This window comes from Corvus cornix, chromosome 9, assembly GCF_000738735.6.
Source record: "Corvus cornix cornix isolate S_Up_H32 chromosome 9, ASM73873v5, whole genome shotgun sequence".
Taxonomy (NCBI): domain Eukaryota; kingdom Metazoa; phylum Chordata; class Aves; order Passeriformes; family Corvidae; genus Corvus; species Corvus cornix.
The window spans coordinates 3,406,483-3,433,255 of NC_046339.1; the positions used below are offsets into that span (position 1 = coordinate 3,406,483).

At 43.6% G+C, this 26,773-nt stretch overlaps 1 protein-coding gene across 1 annotated transcript; it reads left to right on the forward strand.

The window, feature by feature from the left end:
• The first annotated feature begins 3,675 nt into the window (after positions 1 to 3,675).
• LOC104688055 lies at positions 3,676 to 17,320 on the forward strand. Its single transcript, XM_039557042.1, has 8 exons — positions 3,676 to 3,795; positions 7,337 to 7,440; positions 12,383 to 12,530; positions 13,014 to 13,107; positions 14,109 to 14,227; positions 14,785 to 14,927; positions 15,540 to 15,737; positions 17,134 to 17,320. The coding sequence occupies exons 1-8, from the start codon at positions 3,676 to 3,678 to the stop codon at positions 17,243 to 17,245; spliced, it is 1,038 nt and encodes a 345-aa protein (XP_039412976.1). The 3' UTR covers positions 17,246 to 17,320.
• Positions 17,321 to 26,773: the final 9,453 nt, after the last annotated feature.

Genomic DNA, 26,773 nt, shown 5'->3' on the forward strand with positions numbered 1-26,773 from the left:
CTTCATGGTAAGCATGATAATCTGATCAGCATTCAGGAACAAGGCAGATCAAAGTCTTTGCTGTTTTCCCAGGAAATGCATCCTGATGACTCCATAGAGAAAGGTTTTCAAGTGGAAAGGTTGTTTTACATTTCTATCTCCCTCAGTGCTGCAAAGCCTGGCTTATTTTTTAGGGTTTCTGTACAAAGCTTTTTTTTTTACTAGAGCTTGGGGAGTATTAATTTTGCAAGTGTGTTCACATTCAGCACAGACATCTGAAGACACCATCTGATAAACCAAGGGGTATCTGTGACAGCCTTGTGCTTTTGTGTGTCATGGCAATGGTGACTTCAGCTGCTGTAACACTATCTAAACCTGCACAGACACAGCAGTTAAGACTCATTCCTACCCAACACAGCTGGCAGAGCAGATAAAATCAGCATTTATTCCAGTTCTCAATCTCAGAACTTAACCAGCACCTTGCAGGTTAAAATTTTGCTTCAATGGGGCGAAGGGGAATGCTCTTTTCCCAGCTGGTCACATCTGGGTGGGGGTGGCTCAGCCTCTGCTGTGAGGATGGTTCCCCTTCTGTCCTCCCCCAGCCCCTGCAATCCCTGACTGGAATTTGCTACAATCCAGGGGTTTGCCTGCCCGCCTTTCCTTCCCGTGGCAGGCACTGCAGAGGGAAGGGGAGGTGGATGTGGGGTTTTACTCCAAGGTGCGGCTGAGGCAGTGCCAGGGCTCAGAACTGGGCTCTGCTCTGCCCCTTTGGCTGCATCCCAAGTGACTCATTCCACAGGAAGCAGCACGGAATACAGAGGGTGACCCTCATGGCGAATGGCCAGCAGGGACAGTTGGTCGGATGCCCTGGTGGCAGGAATGGGAGAATCCCACCGGTTTGGCTCTGGGCTAAGGTCCCTGCCCTCGTACGCTCCCGCGATGTCTCTCTAATGCTGCAAATGGGAACAACATGATGCTGTAAATTGCTGACTGTAAAACAAGATGAAGGCTGATGTGCAGAACACGCTGTGCCCCAAACTGCTGGCCAGATCACCCACTGGCCTTGTTGGGCCAAAGTGCCAATGGGTTTATGTGGCAGGAAAATCCAGCGAGCAACCAGAGCATTCCAAAACAAGCTGACAGATCTGCAGCGTTTGGGAGCAGCAGCTGATGCTCCCTCAGAGATGTAACACGATTCCTATAATCACAGATATATATTTAATTTTGTTTATTTAAACCAGCCCATGTTTTGCTGGGAGCATTAATCATCTGGTGTCACACAAGGGAGTACGAAATGTCACCCTTTGAGTCACATCCCCAGCGACACTGTTAGCAATGCTCTGGCTGTACTCCACAGCTGGAGAAAAAAGGGCTTCATGCCTTGCTGGCTGTAGAGCAAACACGCTCTTGCAGCTTCATTTTGCATTCAGCAGCTCTCCAAAACAGTGAAGGCAGCATGAAAAATGAGGAGGAACACGACTGAAGCTCAGCTGCTGATCTTTCACAACTCAACTGCCAAAAATATGAGGGCTGAAAGGAGACTTTAAAGCACAGGTATCAGCAGAAATATTAAACTGCCTTAATCAAGACAAGAACACCTGGTCACTCAGTCGTTTAATAAATGAAAACAGGGCTCTCTTCTTCCCCCAGTGCGAGGCAAAAAGAAAACTCTAATTTCTCAACTGGGAATACAGCATGGAGCTGGCAGCGAAGTGAAGCAGCTGAAAGATGGTGTAGTTAATGGTTGAGACTGGTTCAGTGACCAGGCAGGCCTGTGACTGGAGAGTATTGTGCCATAAAGTAGTTCAACATCACCTTCATAGTCCCTTTAGGCCAGCACTGGGCTTAGAGCCTCTTTGAAGTCCAAAGATTGGGATGGATGTGAAGTGTATGGGGTTTAATCCTTTTTATTTTCCCTTAAAAAGCTGCTTGTCCTATCACCTCATCTCTGTTAAACTAGAACGTGAGGTGAGGAATGAGCTCTGAAAAACACAGATTCGTCTGCAGAGGGGATTTTGGCTGAAAAGAGCTAAAGCAGAGCGAGGCACTGGATGAAGTCATTCCACTTTCAGCCCGTGGTTTGCCTTCCCTGGGCCCTGATTGAAACCCAGCCTTGGCAGCAAAGACTGATGCATATGGATGGAGCCCTGCCCTTATCAGGGATTACAAACTGGGCTCTGGGAAGTCCCAGCAGCAGCTTTGGTGTCCTGCAGTGCCAGAACTTGTGTGGAAAGCCAGTGGTGTGGAGAGTAAGGGCAAGGTAAATCATTCAGATGCTTTAAGGTCTTCTTGTCTTTTGAATACAGCCGAGTTCAGAATCCCTTCTCCACTGAAGTCAGTAGACCTGATTTAAAATAAATATTTATAGCTGTGCCTCGTGAATGTAAAGTGCTTGTTGCTGAGAAATCCCCTGCTTAGCAAGTACAACTCCTCAGCTGCGGCACAAAGCGATGGGAAATCCGTGCCAGGAATGGCTCAGTACCCCCAGCAGTGCTGGCAGGAGAACAGCGTGTAGCCCTCAGGACACAACGATGTGATACAGAAAATGCAGTCTCTGAGCAGGAACACATTTTCATTACATTTAAGTTCTTCTGGCAGGCCGTGCCAGCTCCTAACTTTACATGCAGGAGTTGAGGACAGCTACAGTGTGTCTGTCTCCTGCCTATAAAAGCAGCACTGGAGAGAAGCAAGGCTCATTCTTTTTTTATGCAACACAAGGCTGCCATTTTCTCAAAATGAAAGCAAATGGGAGCAAATTATTTGGATTTTCTGACAAAAGCTGCACAAACACAACACCTTTAATAAAAACAGTTGATTCTTCTCATAATGCTCCTCTCTTCCTTTCCCCATGATCACAGGAGGCCCTGCTTTCTGCTTTCAGCTAGAGAACATCTTTATTATCCTTGCAGACAGTGAATAACAAGGCATTCATTTGAACTTAATTTTTTTTGGCAATAAGACTCGGGGAAAGAATAGGGACAAAAGAATCGGAGATGTCAGGAACAAGTTCTGCCTGTAAATACACGTTCAGAGTTCTCAGTTCCTTCTTTGATTAGAATGGGGACAGGCAGCTCTGAATTTTAAACAACTGAGTTATGTTTGTCATTCAGCTGCATTGTTTTTCCATGTTTTCCTGTCCTTTCCCTCCTTTCTTAGCTCGTGTAGAGCTGGGTTGTTTTTACCACCTTGGCCCAGCAATCCACTTATTTTCCCATCCCATGCTTAAAGAGATTATGTCTATTTGTCTCAAATATCTCATATATGACAACCTGGCAAAGCCACTTTAATAAAGAAGTGCTCTGGTGACTCCCAAGTATTCCCGGATTTGCAAGATCGGATTTTCAGGAAGGCAGGGGTTTGATGGATGAAATGAACGAATTTCTTCAATATATTTCAGGTGATCAATTCAAAGAAAAAAAAAAAAAAAAGAGGAAACATAAATCTTTAGCAGCTGGCAGCAGCTTCATAATTAAATCCAAAAAAAAAGTTAGAGAGGAGAATAACCAGAGATGCAGCTTCCAATGACACAGGGGAAAAGGCTTACTAGGCTGCAACAGGAAATTGTCTATCAAAATTAATTTAGAAAGATTTTCATATGATTAAAATTACCTGATGAGACTTACGTTTGATAAATTAGGAAGTACTTAATGACTCTCGTATTCTATTGGGAATTATTAACAACTAACTCGTGAAAAGATGAAACATGAGATTCGTGATAAAGATGTGGATGGAGGAAACGAGACTGACCTCACACTGGAGGTTTCATCTCTGGGTGGTTCCATCAAGTGCCTGATTTGTTTGTTTTGGCAGCTTCGGGTAAGATGTTTTAGATTTTGAGTATTAGACAGGAATGGCAGTTGGAGAAGTGGAGAGTGAGAGGAAGCTCATTAAAACGGGTGGCAGTTTGTCCCTCAGCTTCAGTGAGCTCCAAACCGTGACCTGTGTGAAGGTTCAGCCTCCTGGGAGAGATCTGGCAGGTAGCTGGCAGGTGCCTTTGGGGTTTTTCCACATTCACACCCGAGTTTGGTTCTGCTCCAGCTGAATTCCATGGCTTTACTCCTGAGGGCTACAAGGTTAATCATGATCTTATGTGCATCTGTGGGTTAGGGATGCAATGACTTCATTCAATATAAAAGCCATGTTTTAAGGTAAAAGGGAAAATATACCTCATTTCAGCGAGGGATATAATGGGAGAAATCATCAATCAGGAGTGTTGTGTGCCATCAGCTCCACTTGGGATACAATTATGTTTTCCCTTTCATACAGGCAAATGAAGAGACAGTGAGTTATGTCCATTATTTCTTTTGAAAAGAAAGTTTTGAGAGGAAAAAATCTTGAAATGTTACTTATTTGTGGTCTTTCCTCAGTGTCAGAAAAAGTCTAGTTCATCCAGAAATTTGTTAGAAAATATAGATTTTATACTGGAATAGGCCTCTCCTAAACCAAATAAAAATGCCATTCTTCATTCCATAAACATCTTTTCTTATAGCTTCATCCAAAAACTATTAAATCAAGGAAAGGCTCAATCTCCTTGCCAGACATTGTCATTATGACTTGCAAGCCCACTGTTTTTTCAGAAGAGAGAACCAAATTTCAGTCCTTGTTGCTTGGTTACAGCCCCTCCAACCCTCTTGGAACCCATGGGTTTGTAACACCTTAGAGAAGCAGCCATCTATAGTTTTCACTTCAATTATTTATGCAGCTGGTTGTTGATTCCTTTTTGTCTGGTGACCCCGATGAAATGTTTCACTCACTCTGCTCTCCTCCTGCCCAAGGCTTTATTCTGTTGTCCTTGGCTTTTCCCTGGGAATGCTCTCCAAGTCCTACCAGTGGGAGTCAAATACTCTCCTGCAATCCTGAATGGGCAGGACAAAAAGAAATGTGTTGCCTGGGTAACTCAGCAAAATAACCAGTTAGTCTGAGTGAGTGTGCCTGCTTATCTGCTGGGGCTCAGCTGAGCATTTGTGCATTAAAAGTGTGTTCCTTTTCTAGGGCCATGCACATCAGACCACTGAAATGTCCCAAGAAATTCTCTCTTTCTAACTGACTCATCCAACATGAATGCCCTGGATCCCTGGATATGTTCAAACCAGGTAAGATCAATGTAGAAGTTAACTTTTTGCTGGTGCTGAAGTGTTGTCACATTTTTAGGTCTGATTTTACTGGTGACATCAACCTAATGGTTTGACATCACCAGTATGTATCGAGTTAACACCAAAAAAAAAGGATTTTACATAAAGAACATAAAATTACATCAACAAACTGATTTATCCCTGAATCAGAAAAATGTTATAATAGAGTAATGTCTTTTAAGTATTCTTTAACAATGATTAACAAAATGTCAGCTCAGAAACTCCGGCAGTAAATGCAGACTTTAAAGCCACACTGCTCATCCAGTCTGGTCTTAACGAAGTCAGTGGCTGGGAATCCTGTGTGAATGCTGACCCCGGGCACAGGAACAGAATTTCTGCTACCACAGTGCCAGCATTTCATGGTCTGAGCATCTCAGTTATTGCTGTATAAAAGGAGGAGGGATAATATTATTTCCTCTCTTCCTAGTCTTTGTCTGTCTGCTCTGTTCAATTAAAGCACAAACTCTCTGGAGCAAACTTTGTTTTCCTGCCTTTCTCTGGTGCCCAGAACAACAGGGCCTCTGTGGCCTACAGCAGTGAGAATAATTGAGATTATTTCTGTCATTAATCAGACCTCAGGATGAGCCAGATTCTGCCCAGTTCCTACAAATTTCGTGGACATGCAGGGAAGTGTCCAGTGGGTCAAATGTAGATGTGAGAGACCCATGGCTGAGACTGATGCCCACCCTGTATTTACCCAATTCAAAGAAAAAATTACTGGTCAAAACTGGATAAAGTGGGAAAAACAATTTCTTTCTTGGAGAGCTGGGACAAGCTGCTGAGTTTCTTGTCAGAAGCACATTTTTATGGGCAGGTTGTAAAGATCTGAAAAATAGTGTTTATAATGGAAAGGCTGACACCATGTAAAATACATCGTTCCTCTGAAATAGCACAGAGATAATTTTTCATGGGCTTTATGAGGAATGCATTTGCCATAAAAGATCTGAAGCCCATTAGGCTGTGATGGAGACCAATACCTTTCATTTTATAGACAGAGGAAAAATGGTAAGTAGAAAGGCCCCAAATTATAATCTTGTTTGATTTAGATATTAATTTCTTTATTCTTAGCAGACAGAGAAATGATACGCTCAAGTGACCTGATGAATCTCTTAATACCCCGTCCTCGCCCACCCCGTAATAAACTCAGTTTTAGCACATAAAGTTTTAATGAAACCTGTGTGGAATGTCTACTTTGTTAAATTTCACATAACGATCTGTCAATTCAACATTTGGAACCACAAAATGCCTTTGCATAGAGCTGAAATTCTCTAATTACCATTATTCCCCTCGACTTTACTGGCACAGGGAAATTTGCCAGCAGAATTTCTAAGAGAAGGTTTTGGAGCTTTCAGCCACCATTGGGGAAGCACAGACCTTTCTGTAGAGAAAGATCTTATAATGATCAGCCTTTGTAATGACCAAAAAGAAGAGAAAAGAAAAATGTGAAGGAAAAGGAGGATAAGCTGAAAGGTAGAATTCTAAACCACAGAGGTTTTGACTATAGGACATTTCCAATTGAATATCCCCAGGCAGAGGGGACTGTGTACTTTTTCCACATTGCTTTTAATCTATTTATCCCCTCTTTTTTCAGTACAGAGCCCAGGAGCTCAAGTGAGGAAGGAGCTGTGTCTGTGGTGTGGGAGTTGCAGATCAATAGGGCACGATTTACAGCTCCATTATAACTTTCCACTAAAACCTGGGTCCCATCGCTACTGGTGGAGTTTAAAAGCCATCTGTGAACTTCAGCAGGGACTAACCAGGGCCCATAACCATACTGGGCTGCTGCAATTCCATCCTGGAACCCTGCCAGCATCTGCACTTTGTCTGGGTGAACCAAACAAAAATCACTCAAACTCGTTTCGAAGAGAATAATTCACTGGGCTGATTCTCAGAACCTGCAGCTTTAATGTTTTAAGAAAAATATAATATAAAAACAGACACAAACCTGACCTGTTGGTTCCCACCAAGAGAAGGATCTCCTGTTTGCATTTTCAGCTGCAAACTTGAAGAGGGAAGCCTGGAAGGTTTTCCTAAAATGGCTGAGCACGTTCAAATGAGGCAAGCACACCCAACAGAGTGAAGAGGTGCTCGTAAAGAACTTTCCTGAACATTACATAAAGTATGAGCCTCTTTAAGTATTTTCTTTTCATCCACAGTTCTTGGATAAATTAATAAGGCATTTAACAAGCCATTAATGAAGCAGGAGATCTTTTAGGCAATGAAAGTATGAACTTCAAGTGGACAAAACTGTGAAAGCAATTGGTGAAAGTGAAGTCGCTGGAGCGAGCAGACCAGAGATTCAGCTGGATGATCACATATCTTGCTACAGGTATCACCAACCTATCTTTAGGCACCTTCTGGAAAAACAGTTCACTGATACCAGCTCGATCAGCCCAGGAATTTGTTTGATGTGCTTAAGAGATTGGTAACAATAGCTCCTAACGTGACTGCGTTGCGAGGTGACAGTGTTTCCTTGGAGACAGTGAATCCATCCAGCCCCGCCAGGATCCCGGCAGGTTCCCCCCTCTCCAGAGGCCGGAGAACTCCCTCCCTGTGCCGGGGCAGAGATGGGAAGATAAGCTCTGCCTGTAGACAAATAGCCTTGTGCAACATGTGAGGATTTTATGCAGCAGCGAGACATGTCTGAAAGGTAGGAGGGTGCAAGGAGACATGAACCTGTAGTCATTGCACAGCTGGCTTGACATGCTTTGACAACGAAGATAGAGTTACAGGATTGAGTGTCTTCTTAAAATGTACCAGCCTGTATTGCTAATGGAGATTGTTGTGCAGAGAAAACAGGAATTCAAACGGGGTTGTTTTTCTTGGTCTCATTGCCTGATCGCTGAAAGAAAAAAGCTGTCCCAACAAAAATGTTGAGTTTGTTATGAAAAGATGTGAAAGGCACATGGAGTGAGATGTGGGCTTTGTATCGTTGCAAGTTGGATCCATGAGGAAAATGTTAGTTAATATGCTAGGAATGTATCATTATGGTGATAGGACCTAATTAAGTTAATTATGTCTTTGGGGGGGCAATTTTATGAAGCATAAAGCAAGATAATTGATGCTACAGCTATCAGCAAGGATGCTTTGTAGCTGTAACTTACAGGTGTGTTTGTCACTAAATTATGCTCAAAAGAACCGCTTCAAAATGTTGCATAATGTCTCATAAAACTCCTATAAAAATAATTGAAAGGTAATAGAGCATGCAAACACTATGTCCATATCTTCTACTATCCTAAGTTCAGAGAGTTCTCATAATAAATGTTTGCATACAAGCAAAGCTGCTCTGGAGCAGTAAATTGTGTGCTTTTGAAATGAAGCACAGCCTGAGTTCTGAGTTTGCCATCCTTTAAATACTTCCACAAATTGTGTCAGGAAGTTAACCCTGCAGTTCAGTTATGTGGATGATTTTGGCATTTGCCATTGACTGGGACAATGGAAATAACTGGGTGTTTGGAACCTGGGAGCAAATATTTATTTGTGCAAGTGGTTTGGGCAGATCCAGAACCAGCTCTCTCAGAGCCTATGCAAAATCAGCAGCTCTGACCTAGTGATAACAAATCTTTGCTTTGGGAGGATTTATTGCTCTTTTCTTAGTTTCTTTAATTTGGACTTTTTTTTCTATTTCTTAAAGATGATCTTAACACACACTTGGTTTGGTTCCTTTAGAATGGTCCAAGTTTTCACTTCCATAGTAGCAGGACTAAACAAACTTTGCTGCTAAATCAGAACCTGACCACTGAGATCAACCACCTGGGAGCAGGGGCCTTCCCATCAGATATGGGCTGTGATTTGGTGGGATGTAGCAAGCACCACAGGAATTCTGACTCTGGATATGTGAAGAGTTAGTATAAATATCCCTACTACTTGTTCCCAAACCTTTTATCCAGGGCATTTCAGATCTACAGGAAAAGCAGAGAAAGCTAAGCCTGCTCGAGGATGCTGATTCCTGAAGAGCAGCCAGGGATAAGGCTGTGGGAAGCTAGACCAAACCCCAAAACTGCTTGAAAGGCTGGGACAAAAAGCCTTTCAAATCCCAAATGCAAGAGTTTGCTTAAAACCTCCTTTATCTTTGCTCCTCTTTAACTGAGCTTCCCATTTTCTGTGCAGCAGAGCTGAACCTGTGCTGGAGAGTCTCAGATGTTTGTTTGTCGAGGCTGCTGTTTTATCAGGAGAAAGGAGTCCTTTGGCTGACAATCCTTTTTTAACAGCCAAATATCTAAAATGTACCCAGGAGGGATTTTTCACTCAGTTTTTCACTCAGTGTCTTTCACTGGTGTCATTTCAAAAGTAGCTCAGCTTTAGCTCTTCAAAGTCTTTTGTGGGCTTTTAATGTATCCTGCACTTAAAGGCAGCTGGACTCAAATGTACTTGCACTGCAGTCAGGAAACTTGGAGCATTCTGGGCTCCATGGAAATGTGGCCAAGGTGTCAAGGAGAGGAGAAGCATTTCACAGCCACACAGCTGATACTGACATCTTGGTAAGGTGGGACTTTGATCAGGGAGCTCAGCAGTGCACGATTTTCCAAGGTATGGCCTGATATCTCCTCAGTCATGTTCTGAAAAATGCAGGAGCTGTTCTGTTCTCATTCCTGACAGTTTGCAAAACATTTCAGACACTGAATTCCTCACTGGGACTTCCACTGAGGAGAATACATAAAATACAAAGGGTTAGCTATGAGTGCTTCCAGTCACCCCACAGCCTGTGCTCCCTCTTGTCAGTTCACATGGAGCACTCCAGACTTAAAGGTGCCTGCAAAGAATTGTTTGGTACAATTTTGTGGGGTTTTCTTTAATTATTGAGATTAAAAAAATGTTGTACCTGGATTTGGTGTCAGTGGCAAAGCTGTAGCCATGACAGGAACTGGACTGAGGGCCAGCCTCAGCAGTTAGAAGCTGGTCACACCAGGTTTTTTCCCCCCATTACCTTTTGAAGTTTCCTTTCCAAACTCTATAATAGAATTCTTAAAATACAGTCAGGTACCTCTGCTTAAAAGACATCATAAATACTCCCCCACACCCCCCAAAAAGAGGGGGAATGGAAGAATGCAATTTCCACAGAGGGTTTCCATTAGTGAAATTAATTCTTCTCTCCTAAGAATTTAGGTCTATGATTTATGATAACCACCAATTTCTCACTGCAGGCAAAGTGAGAGGAAATGACTCAGCCTGGACAGACATCATGAATCTAATTTTTTTCCCCTTAATGCTTGACATAATCTAGTGTGCTGCTCCCAGAGGTGTCATTGGAGATTCATATCCAGCCGAAGGGCCTCACAATCAAGGCAGGAAATTTTGTTCCTTTCATGTATTGTGCGATCTGTAATTGCTTGGAATTGCATCCTGCCTTGTTCATTGCCAGTCCTTTTGCATCAATTTTGCAGCAAAGTAGGAAGGCAAACAAAGCAAGGGAGAGAAAAGCTGTGTGGCACTTGCCCCCCCCAAAAAAATCCTTCTGTGACATAATGTGGGGATCCAGCTGGTGCTTATTAAACTCAGGCAGTTTTGAGGTGAAAGATGTTTCTTTCTGTCACTCTTTCCCATGGAAATCTCACTACCCACCTGACTGGGGAAGTCGTATCCATCTCACTTTTTTTTCTGGAACTCTGTGTTTTATTTGCCATCAGCAATACAGAATTCTGTGAGTGGGTTTTCTGCTGGGAGATCAGGATAGATATCATGTTAAATGGTTCAGCTAAAATGTTTTATCCCACATTTCCAGGGACTGGGAGTGTATATTCCTGTCTCAGCAGAGGAGGTAGTATCTAGCTGAGAGGAAGGTAGGTTTTGAAAAGTCTTGCAGTTATAAATAGTCATTTGAATACATCTTAAAAGATCACTTCCAAACTGAGAAGAATAACAGACCTTTTCTTAAACACAAAAGAATTTCTACATATTTCATATCCAAGATAGGACTAAACAAGAATTCCCAGCACTCTTTTATTTTTCTGGCCTTTTTTTACCATTGACCCAATGTAAATTCTCTTTTCACGGGGTTGCTGTGTGTGAACTCCTGCTGCTCTGTAACACACACACCCCACAAGGGTTTGTTTGCCTTGGGGTGACCTCAAAAGTGTCTCAGTAAATAGCTGTTGTTTTCCAAAATGCTGAGCTCACACAGCTTCCTCGAAGTCACCTGCAGTTCATGGGGGCTGGTTTGGTCCCATTAAAACCCTGCCATGAGGCACGAAGGGAGGAGAGCTGTTCCTCAGAGCTGTTCTTGCACAGTTGCAGTGAGGTCAGCAGGACACATCTCCTCAGGAGGGTTTGCCAATAATCTCTAATTGTACGTTTTAACCAATGTTCTATTTAGCCTGTCTGCTACTCTCACTATGAGAGCTTCTTTGCCTTCCTCTCCAAACCATTTTAAAGCTGCATTTTTATTCTGTATTTCTGCTCCTGACTCCAGTTGTTTTATGATGCTGACTGACAGCTGAGACTCCCTGGCAAGAGCTCCCTGAGCCTGTACAGCAAACAGCAAATTACAGTGCTGGGTGCACACCCTGACTAAATTAAATCATTGTTTTCAAGTATTCCGTGGTAAATTCCTAAATTGCAGCTGCCAGTCTGCAAGTTCTTGAGTCCCTCTGAAGCACAATTAGAGCAATTGCACCATTTGGGGTATAGAAAATGTGCTTTTGGAAGTGTTCCTAGGCAAGCAAAGCACACAAACACACAACTTCAAGCTGAAGGTTGGACTTGATAACCTTGGAGGTCTTTTCCAGCACTAATGATTCTATGATTTGAGCACTCTATTAAACAAAGTTCAGCTTTTCTTTGGCAAATACCTGAGATTCCCCTGGAACCTATTCAAGAGATTAAAATAAATATACTAATATTAGTAAAATAATTAATTAAAACTCATGTACAATGAAATAAAATAAGTGACTGAGGTATCTTTTCACCCAACCTGGATCCCTAAAAGCAGGGCTCTCCTGGGTAGAAGGGAACACATCAGGCTGCTGAACAAGTTCAGCTCTCAGTTTTCTCCAAGACTCAGTTTTTCTAACAAACTGCCAGTAAATTCCTCTTTCTGATGTTTGGACATATCTGTGAAAGCCTCCTGTGTGCAAAGAAATGCTGCTCAGGTGAGAGGTGAGGGGATTGCCCATGATTTGGCCTCAGGATGTGGCTGTTGCCTGCTGGCAAGTCCTACCCTGCCTGACCTGTTCTGTACTTTCTGCAATTATTTTCTGTAATTATTAAACAAAACCAATAAAATTTGCATTTCTCTGGACAGAATCTACACTGGCTTAACATCTCCTCTCTAGTTCCTCAGGTCTGACTACAAGCAATCAAAAGTTCAAGTCCTATCCCACCTGCTGCTCCATCCTTAGTGATGCACGCAATATTCCGTCGGGTTTATCCCAAAACAGAGGAATCCTTGGGCAGAACTGGGATTCCAGGCTACCTTCCCCAGTAAGTGCTGGATTTTCCAGTCTGATTGCAGGTTTGTAGAAAAGAGACATTGACAAAGAGGAGCTAAGGCAGAAACCTCTTCCTCAGCTTTGAAGTGGTTTTTGTCCACCTCCTTTTATCTTCCAAAACTGCAACAGAATATAAACAAGATTCTATTCTATGGGGTCAGCTGTGGCAGGGGGTTTGCCTCAGCCTTTGAGCTCTGTGCACCAAACTGATGCCATGGGCAGGTGGGTAATGAGCCCTGAAAAGGCTCTCTCCAATATTTGAGCCAATTTATTGGAATAAACCAGGATGAGCTGTGGCAAACTCCGCTTAACTGTGAATTCCCACAGCATTTACCAGCTCCTGGATATGGCTCTGACTGGAGGGATTTCTGCTGTAATAAGGCCAGAAAGTAAGAGAAAATACAATGTCAAAAACCTCAGGAACTTTTACTGATTCTTTTATATCTTTATTTTGCTTTTTTTTTTTTTTTTTAAGCTTCCTTCTGACTCCTTCAAGTATCTTGGCTGGTGTGACATAGAAGAACACAGTGTTCAGGGAAATCAGCTCCACTGTCCCCGAGTGAGGGAAGGTAAAGACCAAAAAGACACTTTGACATTTCAGCCCTAACTCTATTTAGTCAAACAGTGCATCCTTAAAAGTTAGGAGCTTAAATCATGGAGTTTGCCATTCATTTGAAAAAGGGCAGGATTTCATCCCACAGTGTCCATGCTTGATTTTTTATTTCATCATTATGAAATGATCCTTTGTAATTTCAAAAATGAGAAACAACTGCCAGAACTGCAAATTGAAGAATTTTAGTATTAATGTGGTGCTGATTACTTCTCTCAAAAGTTCATTAACATTTGAATGTTCAGGATGCAGTAGCCATATGCCAAAGAGCCAAACAAGAAAGCAAGAGGGAAACTCTGTCCTGCAAACAGTGTGTTTTAAGACAATTGTCTCAATTTCTATCTATTGACACACTCAAGAATAGAGTATGAAAGATGGGTTTTAAAATCCAGTATTTGCATGTTTGGGAGTAAACAGTGGAAAATTTCCAGCTTGCCCTTGCTTTAATTAGGAATTTGAAGATGTCCATAGCTCTGAACATTTCATTAAGTCTCCAGTGTGTGTCTGTCTTTCTACAAATGAGGTTTGAGTGGGGCTGTTGGTCCCAGCTGCAGTTGTTGTTGCTGCTCTGGAAGTTGCAAACATCTTCCTTTCTCAGGCCAATCAAAGGCTAACTCACAGCATGGGAAGGAATAAGAAGGATTTTAGAACCCAGATCCTTATGGACAACCCTTCAGAAATAGTTTTCATTCTGAGCTGTAGCAGATCTGTCATTTACCAGCCATGCACAAAATCGTCACGACTGTAGATTGCTGGCTGAATTACAGGCCTGGAAATGGTAGAAAAATCTTCACAGTAATTTATATCTCAGAAGCCTGGAAACTTACACACCTATAATATTATATCTATTTCTTAATTACAGAATCTTCCCCGCAATATATATATATATATTCTCCCAGCAAGTGACTAAGTGCCAGTTCTGTATCACATCCTTAACTGTAACTCTTTCTCTCTGACCAGGGCCCTCAGAAGAAGAGCTGTTTTTCAGAAAAGAAGAACATACTTTGAAAAAAAGAAAACAAGTAACTGACACAGAGAAATGGGAAAAGAGACTGCAAGAGAACTGGGAAAACTGTGCTGTAAAACTTTCTCATTAACATTTTGTACTGGAGTTGTAAAGAAGCCAAATAATGATGTGCTGGCTGCTCACTGCATTTAATAGGTTTAAACCTGGTCTAAGGAAGGTGTCCCTGGCTAAGGCAGGGGGTGGAACTGGATGAATTTTAAATTCCCTGCCAACTCAGACCATTCTGTGAGGACTCTATGAATATTTATATCTGGCTGCTGCACAGCACTTTGGTGCCAGATGAGTTTAGAAGCCAAACCCATAAACCACGATCACTTGGTCCTGCTCCCTCTCCCCACACACACTGGTAACCCCTCTCACAGAGGAAGGAAGGGCTGGACACTAAAATTCATGCTTGAGAGATGGTTTCTTTCTTCTTTACTTTCAAAGAATTATGGAGTCCATCATTCTGAAATGAATTTGGCACTTGGTACCACCGTTACAAGAGCAGCAGCATAAAATAATATATTCTCATTTTAACTACCTCTGACTAATTCTATATTTAATTATATAGTTATTACAAAGCAAAGGGGGAAAAAAAAGTGCTTTCTTTTATTTTTTCCTTTCCAGGAGTTGAACCTTTCATTCCAGGACCTGGGTGATCTTTACCAGGTGGAAAACTTCAAAAGAATCCTCAGAAGATTAATTCGGGTGGAAAAGCTTTGGTTGGTGGACAATTCTTTGACAGACCTAAGTGCCATAAGGTTGCCAAGGTAGACAAATTGTCCTGTTTCTATTTTTATCTAATATGATAGAAATCAAAATTTGACTTAAGTGACAGCTGGAGCAGGCTCTTGAGAACTGCCAAATCTGCTCTTTTGGGGGGGATTGGATTGGGAATCCATCGGTTTATTGCTATTCTGAGTTCATGTCATCCCTGGGCTGCAAATATCCAGTGAGGAGATCAGATGATGTGCCCTTATTCCTGGGGGATAATTAATGAGTCTTGTCAAGTTCAGGGAGATCTGTGCCAAAAGGGGAAGCTGTTGAGCACAGAAGGAAATTCTGTGAAGAAACGGTGGAACATGACCCAAGCAGAGAGGCCAAGCATGACCATGACAACTATAAATACATTTTATAATCCATCTGTTGCTACTCTGCTGTTGTGTGTTTAGGTGTATGGAGAGTTGTTATACCGAGGACAGGAATAATGATGCATCTATTGTACACCATGAAGTTGGGAATATGAAGTGCAGGGATCTGATCTGGCAGTCCATGATTAGGCAAAACCAGCACAAATGTAAAACTAGCGTATAAAACCCACCCCTGTTGTTGGGATTCTGTCCCAGATGTGATAGTGATGCCATACACTTTGTACTTTACAGATGCAGGGAGCTAAATGTAAATAAAAACCACTTTACATCCTTCAAACAGCTGCCAAAGATCCCTCAGATTCAGCACTTATCTCTCGCTGAAAATAACATCGCGACCCTAAGTGGGATATCAGACTTCAGATCCACTCCACTCGAATCCCTCGTACTCAAGAGGAATCCCTGTGAGTTCCAAGAAAGATACAGACAACTGTAAGTCTGACCTTCTCAGGGCTAACAAAAGTGATGAACACAAAAATGTGTTTGTCAGAGAGTTTAAAAGGAATAAGATCTCAAATCCAACCAGCTTTCTAAAGAAGCTTTTCGTTTACCCATGGTTTCAACTACCTGAAATGCTTCAGGAACATGGGTTAGTGAGCCATTATGTGATAGAAGTCCCAAAATATTCAGAAAGTGCCTATGATGCTTTTTAATGGCATGACTGGCAGTCCTGGAACTGAACTAAGTCCATGGATCAAGTTTAGAGACAGTGAGCAGGGCAGATAAATTAGATTCCCTTTTATTAATAGAAACTACCTATTACTCAAACTCTCTTCAGTCTCATTGTATCCCTGGTGGATTCTGCAAGGAGCCTAAATTGCATTACATGTCAGAGGCAGAATCAGGAGGATGTCTTGAAAGATGGGAGCAAAAGTAGGAGAAAATTAGGTTCCCTTCGTTTGATTTTTCTGGATTCCCTCCTGTCCCTGTGGCAGGGCTGTGGAAGCTGCTCTGCCTCGAAGAGCCCCTCAGTGAAGATTGTGTTGCAGGCTTTGGGGTGTGGTGGAGACTTAACAGAGCAGCCTCAGACACTGGAAATGGAAATTCAAATCCAAGGCATTACAATCCTAGCAAATGCAGGAGAATATAATCCATTCTAAGTCTCACTCTTAGAAAATCTGCATGGTTGCATGGTTTTCCCCCCTACAAACACAGCCCAGTGTTGATATTTTCAAGATGAACCTTGCAGCGTGTGTCTGAGACGGGATACATCTCTTCCCATCGCTTCCTGGGAGGGGGGAAAAAAGAAAGGAGAAGTTTAAAAAAAGTGTTTAATGCAACTTTCTGAGTTTCCAGTATGTTTTCCCTTTAGTCTAGTGGGCATCCCCTTAGCAGTGTGGTGGTGCTGGTGCTTTCCAAAGGCCTGGAGGCAAATATCAGCATGGAAGTGAAGTACATTTTAAAGGATGGATTTCACATTTTATGTGCATATCAAAGGGTCCAGGAGAACAAAAGCAGAAAAACACCTTTTAACAATTCCTAATTGTGCTTCTGCTCTCAATCTGCCAGTTCTTAGGGCAATTAAATATTGGTATTATTTGGTATTATTCTGGTATTATGTTCATTCTCAGGGTTGGAAGACAGATTCTTTAAGTGCTTTATTGAGTCTGAGAATATAAAAGTGGTGCAACAGAGTGAATCTGAGAGTTTTAATTAGCTCTTTATCAGATAAATTCTGCAACAAATGACAAATCAAGATTTCCAACAACCCAAATGTATTTTAGATATGTTTGAATCTACTGTTTCTTTTTTATCAGCGTCTATTTTCTCAACATTTCCCAAGATTATTTAATCTCAATTTTTATTTTTTCTTTTGTCTCTCTTTAAGTGTATTCTCCAATTTGCCAAACCTGAAAATACTGGATGGTATCCCAAAACTGCCAGAGGACTGTTCCCCCCCTGATGTCAGGTTTTTTTACAGGACGTGTACTATACTCTAGCACTGTATTTGTGTAGGATCACAACTGTGCTACAACCACCTTGCTTAAAAGACATAATAAATCCTGCTTATGGAAGTCCTTTTTTTTTTTTTTTTTTTTTAATTTTTCTGGCCAAAGAGATATTGAAACAGAAATATAACATTTTGGAGTGCATTTGTGATAGCACAGACTTCAAGTAAGTATGGATATGGATATGGAAATAAGACACAATGGTATGCTGAATATCATGGGTTTGTTGTATTAAAAATATTGTGTGATTTTCTCAACTAGGAACTCAGTGTAGACAACACCTCACAATTACTGACTCCTACTGCATTTAAGTAAAACACATCCAAGTTCAGACCCCAAGTTCACTGTGGGAAATGACACAGGGATGAACACCCAAAGAAAAGGAAAACAAATCCCACAACTGAATAAAAGAACCCACCCAGGTCCAAGTGCTCTTTAATGAACTTTGTACGTGGGAAAATCTGAGCCACCCCAATCATTCTGACCCTTAGAAACAAAAAAATAATAATTAAAGAAGGTCTTGCTGTGGAGTTTGGTGTGGCCAGAGAGCACTGTGAAAAGGAAAGGAGTCTTTTGACTCACTGCTGACATTGTTTAGGGATGTCCTGTTGCTTAATAGAGGATCCTCAAAGCAAAGCCACAGGAGGGAAAGACCTGTGGAAGCTGAAAAGGGATTTGTAAGGGCTCCCAGGAGATCTGGATGCAATTATCTTTGAGAGGTATCTGTCCTTGGCTTTGACTGATTTGCTGTTCAATTTTAGGGGTTTTTTTCCCAACCAGCACACAAATAGCTGTGCCACCAATGGTGCAGGGGAAGAATGACAGAGTCCTGGGAACGAAGACAATTAAGAGAATTGCCTGATTCCAGAGACATCAATAAATTCTCTGCTGTGTGTTGGCTGCAGGGGCAGGTTGGTTCAGTTGCAGGGAGGAGGAATGAGAGCTCAGCCCTGCAGGGCTCTGCAGTGCCATGACTTAGCAGCAGAAAGGTCACACAGCAGCTCTAACATCTGTACTGCATCCAGGCAAGAGAAATCACCAGCTTGGAAAGTTTCCAGGCTCTCCCTTAGGGCTCTCCTTACCTCTCCCACAGCTTAGCAGTCAAAACTGGTGATCAAAATATTGCATGAACTAAATCATAAGATTCTGAAGGTATTGCAGGGTCTAGCTCAGAGGATTTTCTGCAGCTGTGACAGGAAAAGGCAATGGAGCACTGCAAAGAGATGTCAGCTTGATGGTCACTCTCAGGAAATATTCTTGAAATTCAGAGAAGCAGAGCAGTATTTACATGCTCACAGGGCTTGATAAGCAGACCTGGCCAGTGGAATCCACCCCAGCACTGGGAACAGAGCACACTGTGCCAAACCCCTTCATAAACACACCCCAGAATCAGGAGGGAAATTCAACAACACACAGCAACGAGCTTGTACAGGTTCAGAGAGACATGATGTAGTTTACACAGAAACAACAAGGCAACCAGGGCTCTGAAACAGGGAGACAGAACATCATGTGCTATATGTGACAAACTGGTCCAGAGAACAGGAATCTTTGCTGTGGAGGGGATAAGAACAGAAAACATGAAAGCTTTCCATGGAGTGAGGCTAGTGGCCTATTTCAGGCCTAGAAATTAATCTGGAGATAGTTTAACACAGTAATCATTATCAAAAACCATTGTTGTGTCTGGGGATGGAGGGGTAAACACAAAGCATTAAATACATTCCTCTCAGCTGAGGATGTGTGTGAGCAAACACCGTGTTCTTGGAAATAAGGCAGGGAGCTAGAGCAGAGGGGAAACAGAGCCTGAAGGACCACCCTCACTGACCAGCCTACCCTCACTGACCACCTTAGTGTACACCTCACTGACCACCTTACCCTCACTGACCACCTTAGTGTACACCTCACTGACCACCCTACCCTCACTGACCACCTTAGTGTACACCTCACTGACCAGCCTACCCTCACTGACCACCTTAGTGTACACCTCACTGACCACCTTACCCTCACTGACCACCTTGTGTACACCTTACTGACCACCCTACCCTCACTGACCACCTTAGTGTACACCTTACTGACCACCTTACCCTCACTGACCACCTTGTGTACACCTCACTGACCACCTTACCCTCACTGACCACCTTAGTGTACACCTTACTGACCACCTTACCCTCACTGACCACCTTAGTGTACACCTTACTGACCACCTTACCCTCACTGACCACCTTAGTGTACACCTTACTGACCACCCTACCCTCACTGACCACCTTACTGACCCTTACCTGGCCAAGCCCAAGAGCAGAGAGCAACTGGACACTGCTGTGGGGCTGCGTGACTGGAAATGGGAAAGGGAAACAGGCTTTTCCCAAAGTACCAGACCCTAAGGAGCGTTCAAATCAGCAGTGCTCAGATCACTACACAAAGCACTCGAGGACTAGGCTCTCTTCCCAGAATTCAGCATCAGAAAGTGAGGCTGAGATGGGAAATTGCTCCAGTCCCCTGGGTAGATGTTCCAGGTACCAGCTCCTGGTAAAGTTACCACCCACTTCTTGCACGTGCAATTAGGAGCTGCTCGAGTCTCTCCTGGGAACAGGCCCAGGGGCTCTGCTGTTTAGACCTCAGTGCTGGCTCAGTCACGACAGAAAGGCACAGATGCTGATTTATTCTTTCCCAACAGGAAGTCGGTTCTGCTCTCATAATTTTTCATTTCATTATTTTAATGCTCTGGCTCTGGGATCCCAGGGAAATATGAGGTAATACAGGGGAGCCTTGATGATTTTATTTAAAGTGCATCCAGAAGCAAGAATGTACTGGTGATGTTTGAGTGATTTTGCTGAAAAGAGGTCTAAAGGAAATCACAGAACCACAGAATGGTTTGGGTTGGAAGGGACAGAAAAGCCCATCTTATTCAGCCTCCTGCCATGGGTTACTCCAAGCTCCATCCAGCCTGGCCTTGGGCACTGCCAGGGATCCAGGGGCAGCCACAGCTTCTCTGGGAACCCTGTGCCAGGGCCTCCCCACCCTCCCAGGGAAGAATTTCTTCCATCCATTCTGAAATAACAGCTGCCACCGGTGAGCTTGGTACCAAAGTGCCATGAAATCAATTTCCAATTACTTACAAAGATTCCTTTGAACCTGACATTTCATGAGCCCAACACTGTCTCATTTAGCTGCCCCTTCACTTCTCATTATGTCTAAATCTCTCAATACAGAGTAGAAAAGTTTGAATAGAAAAATTTGAGCCATATCAAATCAAAACCCAGATTAATTAAATGAACAGAAAGAAAACAAGATTTTTCATTAAATCATTTATTATGATCCCAGGAATTCCAGAGCAGGGTTTAAAAGCTCTGTAATTATTACAGTTCATGGGTCATGGAAGCAAAGTTGTACCAGAGAAGAAACCATCAGGAACTGATGAGCATTTCAAAGATCATCTGCTCATATACACCTCAACTTGTAGAACATGAAGGACAAACACCCTGTGTTCCTACTGATCCAAAGTCTTTAAATCATTCAGGAAATAAAGCCTTTGAGCCAATATCCTTCCCTGGGACTGTTCACTGCAGCCCCGAGTGGATGTGAGTACAGTGAAGAGGGAAGCAGGGCATTCCCTTGCAGAAGTGTCTTCTTTTAGTGCCTTCCACTGGGCTTCAGAGCCTGGGAGAGTGCACCAGAGGCAAAGCAGAGCTGATCAGCTCAGCCTGTAATTCATCATCAAAAGTGTTCATGCAAATATTCACCCCCAAATTTCCACACTGATATGGACTAAACAACTTGCCAGTGAATCCCTTGAGTTCAGCCTGGCAGTGCTGGAGCACTGAGTGGTTTTAAGGACATCACAAGGGACTTCTTGAGGTCCTTGTCAGCTCTCCAGTTGTTGTATCCATTAGAAATTTGCCTGGCACACCCTTTGGAATGTGCCGTGGGTGTGGTCAGTCCTGGCGGGAGCTGCCCCGTGGCCGTGCCCTGGCAGCCACAGCCCCGCTGTCCCTCCAGGGGCCGCCTGGCACATTCCCATGGCCAGGAAGGGCATTCCTCCTTTCCTTTGCCTGCCCTGGCTCCTGTCCACGGCAGCTGAGTGTTGGCAATGCCAGGACTGTGGTGACTTGGTGTTGGCTTTTTCCCTGACCCCACACAAGTGAGGACCCAATTCCTGCCCATGCTGGGCTCACCAGCACAGCCGCCAGGAGCACATCTTCATTCTGCTGCAGGGATGGAGGGAGGGAAAGCACTCACAAACCAGGGATCAGGTCACCAAAAAGGGCACTGCGAGGGGCTGTTAACCTTGGAGAAGCAAAACTCTCTCCCCTTTCCCCAGAGAACCTACAGTCTGAATATATCAGACTATATTAATTTTTTTTTTACCATTTCCTTCCTGGCTGTTTAAAACCAAATACCTCCTGGTCTGTGTAAGGCAGCTTGCAATCATCACCACTTAATTTTTGCTGTTCAATAAAGCATTTTCAGCATTTTTGACTATTTCCTTGCTATCAACACCAAAAGGAAAAATTAACTTATTGAAAATGCTGACTGACACTTTGATCTATTTGGATGCATGTATGGGACGTGCAGGGGAACATGGCAGGAAACATGGTGGAAATAAGCTATTAGGATATCCCAGATCACTCATTTTCCATTTGTAATCTATCATTCCAGGCAGATTTGTTTTGGAATTACCAGGTACACACTATATTATGCAATTGAAAGCCCTGAAGGTAAGGAAAGAAGGCCATCAACAACAAATGCTTTGGATAAAAACAGCCTTAAAAATAAATGTACTAACCTAAACAGGGTTGAGAGGAGCTTGGACAGTAATAAATTGGGAATGACCAGAAGGTTCATGATTAGTCAAGCTACAGGAAATGGTCCAGTCAGCCTTGGGGACTGAAATCCTAGCCAGGTTTGGGGTGAGTTTTTTCTGGTTCTTTTTCAGACTGATTATTTTATTTTTCTTATGTGATAACATATTTCCCATTCCTACTCTACACAAAGTCTGTTTTTTCTCTAGTAGATTGCTATAATCACTCTTTACACCCCAAGCACTGAACCAGTTTAAGGATGCTCCTATTAAAAGGTGTGGACAATGAAGTCAGAGTTTCTGTGATGCACTTTTAATTTTCTGTATAAAACGTACAACTTTCCATTTTTTCTGAGCTCAGGGAAACTCAAACAGGTGTCTGGATCTGTTCTCAGGGCTCCCAGCCCTTCCTCAGTCAGTTCTTGGGTCTCACCTTTTCTCAGCATCACACACCTTTGAGCTGTGCTCTCCCAGCTTTTGTCTCACTGCTTTTCCTGTGTCAGCTCCGTCACCCTCCTGTGGCTGCAGAGCCCTTCCCCACGCTGGGCTGATGCTTCCCAAGAGCCTCAAACTCCATCCCAGGCTGTCTCTGGGTGCTGCAAGTCCATCATTGCCTCCAGACCGAGCTGTTCTCTCCTTGTCCATTCCCTGGTCCTGCCCTGCTCCTTCCAGTGCCACCTCCAGGGCCACCACAGCGTTTGGGATGTCTGGTGTTGTGTAGACAAAAGGAAATTGCTGGTGGAGCAGGAAGTTCTGTGGGATTAAACAAATCAGTCAAACATCATCCTGTCTGTCCAAGCTATCCCTGATTATCTTTCAAAAGCAGAATTCTGTGTGAGGACAGATGCCTAAAGCAGGGCACATTCTACAGCAATGTGTTCAGCCTGGAGGACATTTGGAATCTAAAAGACAAAGAACAGGTTGCTCAACCCTGCTGCATTTCTGGTACACTCAATTCAACGTTTTACCACTGGCTCCCACTCAAAGTATCTGCAGTTTGCTCTCCTCTGCTATTTTGTTTTATTTTATTATCTTCCTTTAAGCATTGCAGCAAATACAACAATAGAATCAGAGCTGAAGCTCCAAAGGGTGGATGAATGCCTGAGGAGAAGAGGGAATATAATGTTAATTCTACAGAGGGGAGTGCTCAAAGTGCTTGTCATGTCCCATACCACAAAGATGAGACTAAAATGTCCCAAGCTTTTACTGTGACAGTGTCACACTCAAGCACCCTGAACCAAAATCCTCACAGTATCACAGTGCCTAATTATTATATTTGGTGCCTAATACTTGTCAGCTTGAACGTGCCAGAATAAATCCAGGATTACATTCCCTGCAGATATAATCCCATTTATTCTAGCTAGGTTTATTTACATCACAGATGTCTGACAGTTACTGAAGAAGCCATAATTAAACCTGCCCTAAATCTGCCTGTAAGTTCTGGATCTTCACATTCCGATTCAGTGCCATGCCTGGATGTCTGAAGCAGTTTTGGTGCTGGATGCAGCGCTCATGAGCTCGGGCAGGGCCTGGAGGGAGCAGTTTGCCTGAAGAAACGTATCCAGGTTTGTCCAGGTTCCAGCACAATTGTGTGGCTCTGCAAAGTCCTGCACAGCACTATCTGGGGACAGGGAATCATGGAATCATAGAATGGCCTGGGTTGGGACAGACCTTAAAGCTCATCCAGTTCCACCCCACAGCCATGGGCAGGGACACCTTCCACTGTCCCAGCGCACTGCATCCAACCTGGCCTGGAACATTTTCAGGGATGGGGAGTCCACAACTTCTCTGGCAGCCTCACCACCTTCACTTCCTCCTAACACCTAACCCAAACCTGCTCTCTTTTAGTTGGAATCCAGCCCTCCTTGTCCTGTCACCCCAGGGCTTTGCCCAAAGTCCCTCTCCATCTTCCTTGCAGCTCCCTTCGGGTACTGGAAGGCCCCAGTTAGGTCACCCCAAAGCCTTTTCTTTTCCAGCCTGCACAAACACAATTCTCTCAGCCTTTCCTCGTAGGAGAGATGCAGAACAAGGTAAGCAGATCATTACTCACTTTTTGTAGGCTGTAATCTTCAGGTTATTAATTACTGAATGTGACTTTGCCGTTGAAAAGCAGCTGCTACCAAGTTCTTTAAAGACTCTCTATACTGCTGAAGGTTCACACTCTCCTTGCTTTTATCCACTTTTCCAGGAGCTCTGTCTGCTTCCAGCATGGACACTGTGCTGGGTTTTCCCCCTGGTGCTGGGCTGGGGGTCAGGGGTGCCTTTGTGTAAGTGGCACATCTTGTTCTGTCTGCTGCCACTTGAAATCTCCCAGGAGCTGTTTCTGCTGAGTTCCCATCCAATCTCCATCCCTTTTTGTTTCTAATACAAACTGACTGTGGAGTGAGTGAATTCTGTGTGCTGTGGGGAGAAGGTGTCTTTGTGAAGCCTGTACCTGAGGAGAGTCGTGCCTCCCGGGAATAACTAATGGAATTCCTGTGCTCTTGATGTATGGTGTCTGAATGGCTTCTTTCTGCAAGGCCTGTGGAGCTCCCTTAGGACTCATCTGAATTCCTCCTCCAGCCTCCTTATGTTGTTTTAATTAAGTTGTAATTCATCTCTTTCTTTAAAACAAATTGTTGTCCTCATTTACTTGGAGTCCTTTAATTTCAGTGGGGCTGCATGGCCTCTGTGCTGCTTGCAGGAGAGCCAAGGTGCAATTCCAGACAGGAGGAATCACTTCCCAGATATCCTCAGCACTTGTCCTTTCCTAGAGGTGAAGGGCAAGGCTGCTGTCACCGGCTGGGACAAGGCTCACTCTGTACCACGGGGCTTTGCAACTCCCTCAGTACTAATTTTAGCTGCTTCCTGGAGTCTCCTTTCCTTCATTTTGCTGTATAATCCTGTTAGAACAAAACCCATTGACTGGGAGAGAAGATATTCACAGAATTAGGGGCTTATCTATTTGATAGATGTCTGTCTGAGCACTGGGAACTGTCACAGCCATTCATTTTGTCTCGGGTGAGATAATATGACATGAACTATCCAACAATGAGAACTGGGGAGAGCAGAGCAGCCACAAAACCCTGGCCAATGAACTGAAGTGCAGCTGCCAAAAGTTCAAATGACTTAGAGAAAAAACGGGTTTTATTCAGTGGAATGAACCACAGCCAAAAGAAACACAGATTTCACAGAAAAACACTGAACTTTTTGACAATAATAACCAGCTGCAATTTGCCACTCTTTCTTCCTTAAGCCATTCTGGGTCTCTTGGTTGTTGAGTTTTTGCTGAAAGTTGTACCCAGCATGCCTGAAAGAGCCCACCTGAGGGAGCTGGCACTAGGTCTTGGCTTTAAAGTGCCTTTTTTCCTCTTTGTGCTAATTTTTTGGGTTGTGCAAATTATTCTCCAGCGCTTCCTGCAGGCCTCAAAGAATTCCATTTCATAGGATTTCTAAAAGGGTAACATCCCCTTATTATGGAGCCCCTTAGAATTGCCTAGATGTTGATGTTAAAGATCTCTTTTAGAGTTACAGTGTGCTGTTTCTGAGGAGAGAGATTCAGCTCCCAAAACCCTCTGTGGGGCTGGGTACACTCAGAATGATGCCTCTTCCTGGTCTTAAAATCAAGAGTCAGACACGGTTAGAAGGGAAAAAGGGATTTTACTTTGGTATTTATTTTAAGGATCTTTAGGTGCACACGTCCAGGTGGAATGCACCGAAATGCACACAGCAATGCACACCCCAGAAGATCTGGTGTAACATTATAGGTGTCACTAATTAGCAGATCTATCAAAAATTCCCCAATGAGAGGCTCGAGTGAGGCCCCCTCCCCAAGGAGCCTTCCCCTGGATGGTTCTATCTTGGTTTGCAGAATGTGTTCTGGAGAGGACCTTGGGCTCTGGGGCACACTGATCCCTGGCTACGAAGCTTCTGAAATGTTGAGTCTCCCAGTTGAACAAACAAGTCCAAGAATGCAGGCAAAAAGCACTAAGAATACAGAAGTTGCAAAAAAGTTATAACAAGGGTACAAAAGAAAAGGCAAAAAATCTTCATGGCATCAAGAGCACCCCACGTGTCTCTCACAGGCTGTTTCTGCTGAGCACTGTCTAACCATTTCTTCCTAAGAATTATGAAATTCACATTTTCCACCTTTAATTTCACCTTCAGATGAAGCCCTATCAATATTTTCACTCCCTGGTTTGGGGGGCTGTTACCGAGAGGCCCCAGGTGCTGCCTGTCCTGTAATCAGGCATCACCTCTTGCTGCCAAAGGCAGCTGGGGCTGAGCTCCTCTCCCAGGTGGATCTTGTTGCTGGCATTTATTGTGGTGCTCAGGTTGGGGTAATTCAGTGCTGACCTATGGACAGAAAGGATGGACATCACTTCCTGGGACAGTTCAGGTTGGAATGGAACCTTCTGGAGGCCACCTGGACCGGCCTCGCCCAGGGAAGGGGAGATGCTGCACCCCAAAGGTGCCCAGGTTTCCCCAGAAACTGCTGGATGTCACCAGTGTTTGCGGATCAGTGCCTGTTACACTGAGGATCTGTTTGCATGTCCCCTCTGGCCTAAGGGCTGTGCTGGAAATGCCTGGGGTGAGTGCAGGGCTGGCATTGGGAGCAGCTGTAATGTCCCAGGAGTGCCAGACTCTGCTTTGCTCAGGTACCAGGTCGCAAACAGAAGGGGGCTTTATGCAACAGGTATTTAGCCAGCACTTTTCCCAGATGGAATAATGTCCAGCACAGCTTT